General features: G+C 45.1%; 4 protein-coding genes across 4 annotated transcripts; 2 read left to right on the top strand and 2 right to left on the bottom strand.

Moving 5' to 3' along the window:
- Positions 1-364: 364 nt before the first annotated feature.
- On the bottom strand, positions 365-2,188 carry PCYB_011540 (p53-related protein kinase; the record flags this gene model as incomplete). Its single annotated transcript, XM_004220660.1, has 6 exons — positions 365-504; positions 748-776; positions 902-974; positions 1,148-1,216; positions 1,355-1,843; positions 2,153-2,188. The coding sequence occupies 6 exons, from the start codon at positions 2,186-2,188 to the stop codon at positions 481-483; spliced, it is 720 nt and encodes a 239-aa protein (XP_004220708.1). The 3' UTR covers positions 365-480.
- An 879-nt stretch (positions 2,189-3,067) lies between these two features.
- PCYB_011530 (hypothetical protein) lies at positions 3,068-6,221 on the top strand (the record flags this gene model as incomplete). Its single annotated transcript, XM_004220659.1, has 2 exons — positions 3,068-5,296; positions 5,421-6,221. 2 exons carry the CDS (start codon positions 3,068-3,070, stop codon positions 6,219-6,221), a joined length of 3,030 nt encoding a protein of 1,009 aa, XP_004220707.1.
- A 1,013-nt stretch (positions 6,222-7,234) lies between these two features.
- PCYB_011520 (DNA-directed RNA polymerase II 8.2 kDa polypeptide putative) lies at positions 7,235-7,429 on the top strand (the record flags this gene model as incomplete). Its single annotated transcript, XM_004220658.1, has 1 exon — positions 7,235-7,429. A coding segment is annotated over one exon (195 nt), but the record flags the coding sequence as incomplete, so codon positions are not given.
- A 384-nt stretch (positions 7,430-7,813) lies between these two features.
- On the bottom strand, positions 7,814-8,149 carry PCYB_011510 (hypothetical protein; the record flags this gene model as incomplete). Its single annotated transcript, XM_004220657.1, has 1 exon — positions 7,814-8,149. The coding sequence occupies one exon, from the start codon at positions 8,147-8,149 to the stop codon at positions 7,814-7,816; it is 336 nt and encodes a 111-aa protein (XP_004220705.1).
- Between the last annotated feature and the right edge of the window lie 606 nt (positions 8,150-8,755).

Here is an 8,755-nt window from a genome sequence, read left to right as displayed (position 1 = left end):
GTAAATGGCGAGGGAACGCAGGGACGGACTGACTTTCCCCTGACCAAGGAACACCCGTCAAAATGGCAAACGTGTAGTCTCACACGTGACCACATTGGAAAGGAAAAAAATAATTTAAAAACTTCGCGTGTGTTTCTTTATGGATGCCTTTGTTTAGCAGCACATGAGACAAAGTAGCTCGCCCTTTGTGTGCCTGTGCATGTGGCCTGTGCCCCATCCCCTAAGTTGGCAACGCGCAAATGTTAGCAAAAGCGTTGTACGCTACGAATTCCCCTTTTTGTGGTACCCTTCTTGCCGCTTTTATTTGTTTGCTTAAAATGAAAGGAGCGTATGGCGGTGACTTTTCCGCGTCAAGTCCACCAACGAGGAAAGCAACACCTTTCCGGGGGGGAGCAAAAGCATGCGTCACCACGTATGCACACAAAGATATTACTACGGAGTGAGAGGTTAGTGTGTGTAAAAACCGATGAATAGGTGCCCTCAAGCGTGTTCCACCAAAGTACACTAAAAAAAAAAAAAATGGGTCCCAAAAAATCGTGAAATGCACTAGAAAGCAAACAACTTCTCAAGTAGCCCAAATGGATAAGAAACCCATCAGGGGGGGGGAAAAAGGCTCAAATTTATTTTAAAAAAAAATGCGTTTCCTTCCTGAGGAGTCATCCTCACAGGGGTGGAAATCCGTATGGAAGGATCAACTGTCCCGGTTTTTTCTTCCTCTCCGTGCTCAACACGCGGGTACTATCCAACCATGGGTCTCTTGCGTCCTCTCTGTTTGACTGAAACAGGACAGAAGAAAAAAAAGCGCAAAATGGGGCAAATTATGGCACACGTGTAATGCGGCTTAACATAAGGTCGTATGTAATATCGTGTAAAGTGATACCCCCAAGTATGGCCTTATTACCTATTTCTAATTTCTTCTTTATTTCGTCAAAGTTGTTTGATTTGGTTTGGTACCCTGAGAGGATGTCCTCCTCCTGTGTGATACGTTCGGGATGAGAGGGAAAAGGGGAGAAAAAAGAATAAGTCAAAGTCAGGCGGTTCATCATTGTCATCATGCTGCTGTGATTAGGTTATACATGTAGGCGTGAAGCTTAATGATGGGCCAACTGTTCACTCATATGTGTTACACCAAAATTGGTCATCTTACCAGGAGAGCGAACTCGCTATGGAAGCTTTTGATGGCCTTCAGAAGGACGAACAGGTCGACCGCTTTGTCCTACAGGGAGTGGGATGTGGAAGAGAAATGTCGCGTCGGTTGCCATCCCTCGCGAATGTACAGACGAAGCTGCGTAGACGTTACGCCAAGCTGCATAGATGTACACACCAAAATCGGTGCCATCCCCTTCAGTCTCACCTCGACCGAGGCAGACAAGAACGACAAACCGAAGTCAATGACGCAGAGCGGTATCGAGTCCGCGTCGTCCAACTGGTAAGGCAACCCAGTAGCCGAATCCAAAATGGTACATCCATCACCAATGTAGGAATTCCTCAAAATCAAGTTAGACGTTGTGAAGTCACCATGGATTATATTCCCATTGTGTATTTTCGCTAGCACCTTGCCTATGCATCTAGGAATATTGGGTTCGTATTCTTTTACATTTTTAAGAATCTGATTAATGGTGAACCCTTTGACAAATTCTAGATACAAACTTTTTTCATTCACATCTACAAAGTAGAGAATCGGTACATCTATGTTTATGCTGGCTAGCTTTTTTGTGAATTTTATTTCGTTAGAAACTCTTAATTTTCGGATCTTCGCATCGATTTTTTTGTGTCGATAATGTTTTCGGAAAATCTCCTTCTTCACTGCCTCCTTCCCGATGAAAACGCACTTGTAAATTTTCTGGAATGACCCCAATGGGGAAGCGGGAAAAAAAAAAAAAAAAAGCATGATCATGAGCATAAGCATAAGCATGTGCATGAGATGTGATGTGATGCATATTATCATGGGGGAGGCTCCTCATCATGTAGACACGCAAAAAAATGGAAAAGCATGTCGACGTGTCCAACTACGTATGCTGCGCCATGTGGCTTAAATAAGTGAAACATCGGAATAGTGCGCGCACGGGGAAAAAAGGGGCGATTTTCCTTTTTTTCCACTTTTTTCCACTTTTTTCCACTTCTTTCCATTTTTTTTTTGCCCTGGCTTTACCGCATCGGATCCAGCTGATATGAGGGAGAACTCCATGCTTGCTTCTTCTTCGTTGTTGAGTACCTTTTTTTTTACCTTGCCATAGAATGGTCAATCCGCGTGGTAATTATATAAAGGTATATTTGATCATCCCGATTCTTCACTTTGCGGGAAATGTTTTGGCGGACCTCATCACATAAAGCAGCCCAGCCTCTTCGGCTTGCTTCGAAAGTCGCCTTGGCAGAAAAAAGGGGGTCGGTCTCCAAAGGCGTTCTTTGAGAGGCGGCGAAATGGGGCTACTTCCTATTTTTTTTTTTTTTTTTTTTTCTGTCCACACTATAAGTTGTGATAAATTGGCTCGCGCGAGAGGGACGCTCAATCAGTTTTTGTAAAGGGTGAAAAGTGGTCCTCACAAAAAATAAAACGAATAAATGAATGAATAAATGAATGATAAGTTTCCCCTGTTTCTCGCCTTTGGAAGGTTATCCCTTTTTTTTCTCTTTTTTCTTTTTTGTGCCACATGCGAAACGCTCACTTGGTTGGTGGGTCTCCAGATTGAGCAGAAATCTGTTTGACCCCCTGCTTCGCTTAATTTTGCACCACTCCGTTGTGGATGCCTTGGCAATGCACAAAGTTCTCACCCTTGGGTCATTTAAAGGCGACGGATTAGCAACAGATCTTCCGTTCAACACGCCATTTGTTTTTTTTTCTCTTCTTTTGTGCTAACTCATCCCAAGTTGAGTGAGAAAAAAAAAAAAATGCCCCATAAAAAAAAGGAAAATTCCCCCCTCTTTGCATTTTTCAATTGCATAATTTTGCCCCTTTTTTTTACCGTAGTGCACCCTGAATAGCCTCTCCCCTCTATTTATAATTGCACCGAGAAATTTTATCGGAACCTCCAACCTAGTGAGAGACAGACCACCTCCTCTACACTCAATGAACATATCAATCAAGGAGAGCCTAGAACACATTTGCAGAGTGTTCAATTTTTTTGGTATAGATTACATAACGGCAGATTTACTGAGAAGAGGAAAATGTGAGAAAAATGGGAAGAAAAAAAAGAAGGTAATTATTTGTTATAACTTCCTCATTAATGATTTGTCTCTACTGTACTGTTTCGATTTTAAGAGGAGATTCAAACCGACCTACAGCGCGTACGTAGAAAAAGAAATTTCTAGGGTAGAACGGGAAATATTCTCGAGGGGGAAAGATGCTACTGGGTGTACTACACCGGGTAGAACCCCCTCAGGTGCAAAGGGTTCACGTGGCAGTGGCGACGTGGGAAACACTCCCTGGGGAGAAGAATGCACCTACCGTAGTGGTGCACACGAAACGGATGATGCGGACGAAGCGGGTGATGCAGACGATGCAGACGAAGCGGATGATGGAGATGAAAACGGAGGAGACCACTTCGTGGAGGAACTAGGAATGGATAATGCTCCTTATGTGGAAGATCTGAATATCGTGTCCCCCATGGCTGTGCTTCTTCTTGAGCATTTTGAGTACCCTAGGCTGTACCACCTTCTCAAGTGCCATTTTCAAATGTGCAAGGAGTTGCTCCTATGCATCGGGTTCCTAATTGACAGCACCCAATTATTTGAGCACTATGATAAGAGGCAGCCATTTTATGAGTCCTTCTTTCGGGACCTCAGATGTGCTGGCAACCCAGGGGGGGGGCGAAGTACCTCTACCAGACAGAGGACAAACCGGATGCAAGAAAAAACGCTGGAGAAGGCAAACGAAGGAGGAGGAGAAGCAGCAGCAGGGGGAGCAGGAGAAGACTACTTCCACGTAATAAATGAAGCCATGCTGCTGCTTTCGAACCGACCCTACGATTTGGAACTTTTCCAGTATAGACACATGTACCAGTTTTTGTATGAACAGAAAGGCAGAACCCGTGGAGGAGGTGACAGGCAGATGAGGGGATCTGAACCCATAGCAGGAGAGTTAAGAAGGGGGTCTGAACATAGCGAAAGTGAGTATTTAAAAAAAAGGAACACCATACTGACTTCAAAATGGAATGCAAAACGGGGGAGTGATCCCTTCAGTGAGGGGAAAAGCATAACTGAGAAGGTGCACGACGGTTGTGTCGACCCCGAGGGGTGGAATTCACCCAACGGGGATGCCACTCCCACGGAAGAGGAACTCACTTTAGAGGAATACGTATCGTACGACTACGCAACATACCAAGAAAATTTCATCAATCGATATGGGCGCAGTTCCGGAGGGTTGGAAGACCTAACGGGGGGGGCTTCTTCAACAGGAAGTGTTTCCAACAGAAGCAGTCCAAGTGACGAATTGCCCGTAGTCGCCGATGATCATGTAAAGATGTATGTCCCTGAGCTGACAAGAAACGTTAACAAGCATTGCAGTCAATTGATCCAACTGCAGAGGAAAATAACTCAGAGAATAAACCATATGCAACACTTGGACAAAAACCGACTCCTTTTGTTTCACAAATTTAATGCACTACTGAATGCCTACATGGAACCACACAATGTCGTTGTTAACATTGCCGATTTGGACGACCTAAATAATTCAATTCAAGGAAAGAAGTGTCTCGATAGGACCAGATCAATGGGGAGTAAAAACAAAAAAGTGGACCTCATGCATAATGCTATGTTCACTGTGGAAGTCGATTTTGAAAGGGATAGAGAAAATGTGAAGAATAAATTATGCGGACGTGAAACGGGAGTCAACAAAGCGGCGAGTGCATTTCCGAGCAAAGGACATAACTCTGCAGGAGGAGGGGGTGTATCACCCCGTCGTGGTGGATACCCCATAAACCACAGCAGTAACGTAGAGGAAGAACTACTTGATGATGTAAACTACGAACATGTGCTGAGTGACAGAGTAACCATTAATGAATTTTTCTTACTGAATGATCCGGCACTGTATAATAGAGTCTGCCATGTGTATAGGAACGGGGTGAACCTTTTCCACGTCGAACAACTACGGGCTGTGTTTTGGTTGTGGCTTCAGTCAATCTTTCCGGACGGTGCTGTTGGGGAGGAAGAGACGGAGAGCGACGATGCGTCTGTCAATGGAGGGTCAGAGGGGCCATCTGCCTCCGTCGACTTGTTTGACCTGAATAACCACAAGTTTTTTTACGACAATTTGGTGGCGCCTGCCGAGCCGGAGACCCTCTCCATCCACGTGCTAAGCGTACGACGAGGAGTGGCTAGCTATCGGCCAGTTAATTGCCCCTTCCGCAGTGATCACTCCCAATGCACATACCCTCACACATAAGTACAAACACTGCGCATTTTTTTTTTCCCCCCCCCGACAGGACCTGAACAATTTCGAACAGAATTTCAAACTGCTGAAGGAGTACCTCCTGGACAAGGGGTGCACCATCGGGTACAACAAAGTGACAGCCAAGGTAGGGGGGAAGCCATACGACCATACAACAAAACTGAGCAGTATGACCAAATACGTAAACGATCTGCATGCGGAATTCGTTGCCTACTGTAACTATAAAAAGAGGGCAAAGGACGTGAGCGACGAAATGTTCGTTGATTTTCTCGAGACAAAGAAAAAAAGTATGACCATCAGTTCCAGCGTCGAGAAGGAGGACTACACCAACCTGGCCAGCATCGTCAACAGGCACCTCATCGGCATAGATAAAATTCTAAGGTATAACCCCATTTTAAATTTCACCAACGTGGTCGAAGGAATTAAAAGCCAAAATTTCATTCGGACGGAAGTGGATGTCTCCCGGGTGGACTCCCAAGACTGGCACAACATGTACGCCTTCCACAGAAAAAAACGCGGGGGGGTCCCCAGTCCCCTCGGAGAGGTCACCACCACTAGGACTGACCACCTTCCCCCCAACCATGTAATTAATTTCACGACAAACTCAAAATATCAAATAAATACAAAGCCGAAGACGTATGCCTCCACCATTTTTAACTATTCCGATCAGTTTATATCGAATAACGACATTTATTCCTTCTCCGAAAATGTTAGCAAGTCGGGGAACGAGTTTGCTGCGTTTGTGAAGGGGAAGAGGGAGAAGTGCAGACACAACTTCCATCACGTTTTGCGCAAGGTGGAGCGCTACATGAATTGCGTCGCGTACAACCTGTAGCCCTGCGGGGGGGGCGACAAGCGACAGAGCGGGTGGGTTGGGGATTACTTGGGGAAAATTTTGAGAAAAACTTGGGAACAATTATGCCCATCATTTGGTCATCATTTGGCATGCATATTTCCAGGGGCTATTTTTCCACCCGCGCGGCAAGAGGAGCCACCCCCCCCTCTTTTGCCTACCTGCGGTGACCCTGTCGTTTAGTGGTTTTCCCCTGTTTGTTTAATTTCCGCACCAGTTTTGCCTCCTCCCATTTTGGGAGCTGCAGAGGGAAGCGCTGCTGCACGGTTAAGAGGAGGAAAAAAAAAAAAAAAAATCCGAAAAGAGCTATTGGCCTTATGCGGTATAGCAACCTGTATGTACCCCGTTTTTTTTTTTTCATTTTACCCATTTTCGTGACGCGCAAAAGAGAAACCTACAAAATACGCGAAAAAACTGTGGGTTATTTTTTCTTTCCCTTTTGCTTATCTTTTCAACTGAACAATTTTGTTCCTTGTTTTAAAAAGCTTTGCTCTCCCGTTTTAGCATCCTGGGAAAATAGAGCACAGAAGAAAGTGGGCACAGCAGAAAGTGGGAAAAGGGAAATATACAATAAAAAGGGACATTACGAAAAAGAGCCGTATTTATGTATATATATATGTATGCGCGGCAAAACGACGGAGAAGTTGAGCAACAGTGGGAAAAGGTACTGCTTAGTGAGAGACGGGTCGCACGCGGCGTTGCGTGATACGCGTATTTGGAGTTTTCCCTTTCCGCAGGGACAGCGTGAGGAGGTGAACCGAAGGTACGAGCAAAAGGGGGACTGCCAGGCAACCAGCCAAGAGCGCCCCATTTTCAGGGAAAAGGCAAAGCGTATAAGGATACATAAGTATGCATAAGTATACATAAGCATGCATAAGTATACATAAATATAGATAAATATACATAAATATCGATAAATATACATACATATATATACACGCACGCCAGCCGAAGCAACGCCCCGGAAGAATCGAAGAACCAAAATGATCATCCCCGTGCGCTGCTTCACCTGCGGGAAGCTTATCGGAAACCTGTGGAGCCTATACGAAAAGAAGTTAGAAGAAGGAGTGTCCAAGTGTGATGCCCTAGACGAACTAAACTTAACGAGATACTGCTGCAGGAGGATGATCCTGACCCATGCGGACATGATGGATAAACTTCTCTGCTATAATATTTATGAGAGGAAGTTGTAGGCAACAAAAGGGGGTAGGGGGGCTCCAAAGAGGGGCTCTAAATAGGGACTCCAAAGAGGGGCTCTGAACAGGGACTCCAAGCAGGGGCTCTAAACAGGGACCCCAAACGGGGACTCCAAACGGGGGCCCCATTTTTATAGCCGCCCCAACGTAACACTGAAAATCAAGACGAATTTTTTTTTACCTGATCGGTTGAGAAAAAAAGGGATTATATTTTTGGGAAAGACGGTTATTATATAATTTTTTTTCAGTTCAGTTGTGCGCAAAGGAGGGAAAAAAAAAAAAGTAAGTAGGAGTAGGAGAAGAAGCAGGAGCGGCAGAAGGAGTGGGGGAAGGACTTATTCGTACCCACTTACTTAGCATGTTAGAAGGCAGACCGCATTAGTCGGAATAACCCACCTCGATGTCGATTTTTTGCAAATTGACCTTCTTAGTCACATCGATTATAGACAAGGGATCCAACATGGACATATTATTGTACGTTAAGAAGATTTGCTGATAGGGCTTTCCCAACATTTTCGACAGCTTTAGTTTCAAATGCCCAACTTCTATGCCCCTGTTCTCCTGCATTGTGAGGGTCTCTCCGTTGGGCAGGTGGAAACATATCTCTAGGTCTTCCTTTGTGGGGGTATCCGCGCTGAACTGGATTGGCTTCTTCACCTCGCCTTTTTTTTCCGTCAGGGGGAGACTCCTCATGCCCGTGGGGCGTTCCTCCATGGTTCGCGTTAGGCTTATTAAGAGTATGCCTTTTCGCGTCTACCTTTGTGAGCGTGTTTTTTTTTTTTTTTTCCCCCCTTCTCTTTATTTGAATTGGTTGTGTTTGACTGAAGCGACTCCTCCGCGTCGTACGATTTGGTGCTAGGTGCTCACTGTGTGTGACCACGTCTCGATCGCATCTCGAATTCGTGGCCAAATGTACAGTTGCGAAAGGTTGACTCACCAAAGGGGGGTGTGCCAACCTTTTTTTTTGGAGTGAGGAAGGGCGGTCCAGCGCTTTCTCTATCTATCAATCTATCTGTCTGTCTATCTCTTTTTTTTTTCTTCTTCCCCTTTTATATGCCCCCCCAAATTAAATCTGCCCTCGTTGCATGGCAAGAAGCGTGCATAGAGGCTTTACAAACATCGCTCTTCCCCTGTGTGATAAACTCACCTTTGGGAAAAAAAATAAAAAATGTGAATAGATTATATTTGCCAAAGTGGAGTAGTACCTCAATGGCCATATGTTTTCTTAAAATTCGTGAGACGAGGAAAGGTCTTTGCACCCCCAACGTTACGCGTACAATGGAATGAGTGAAAGTGCCATTTTAGCGGGTTGTCCGTTTC

This window comes from Plasmodium cynomolgi, chromosome 1 (assembly GCF_000321355.1).
Source record: "Plasmodium cynomolgi strain B DNA, chromosome 1, whole genome shotgun sequence".
Lineage (NCBI taxonomy): Eukaryota > Apicomplexa > Aconoidasida > Haemosporida > Plasmodiidae > Plasmodium > Plasmodium cynomolgi.
This window is presented reverse-complemented; position numbering and strand designations above follow the sequence as displayed.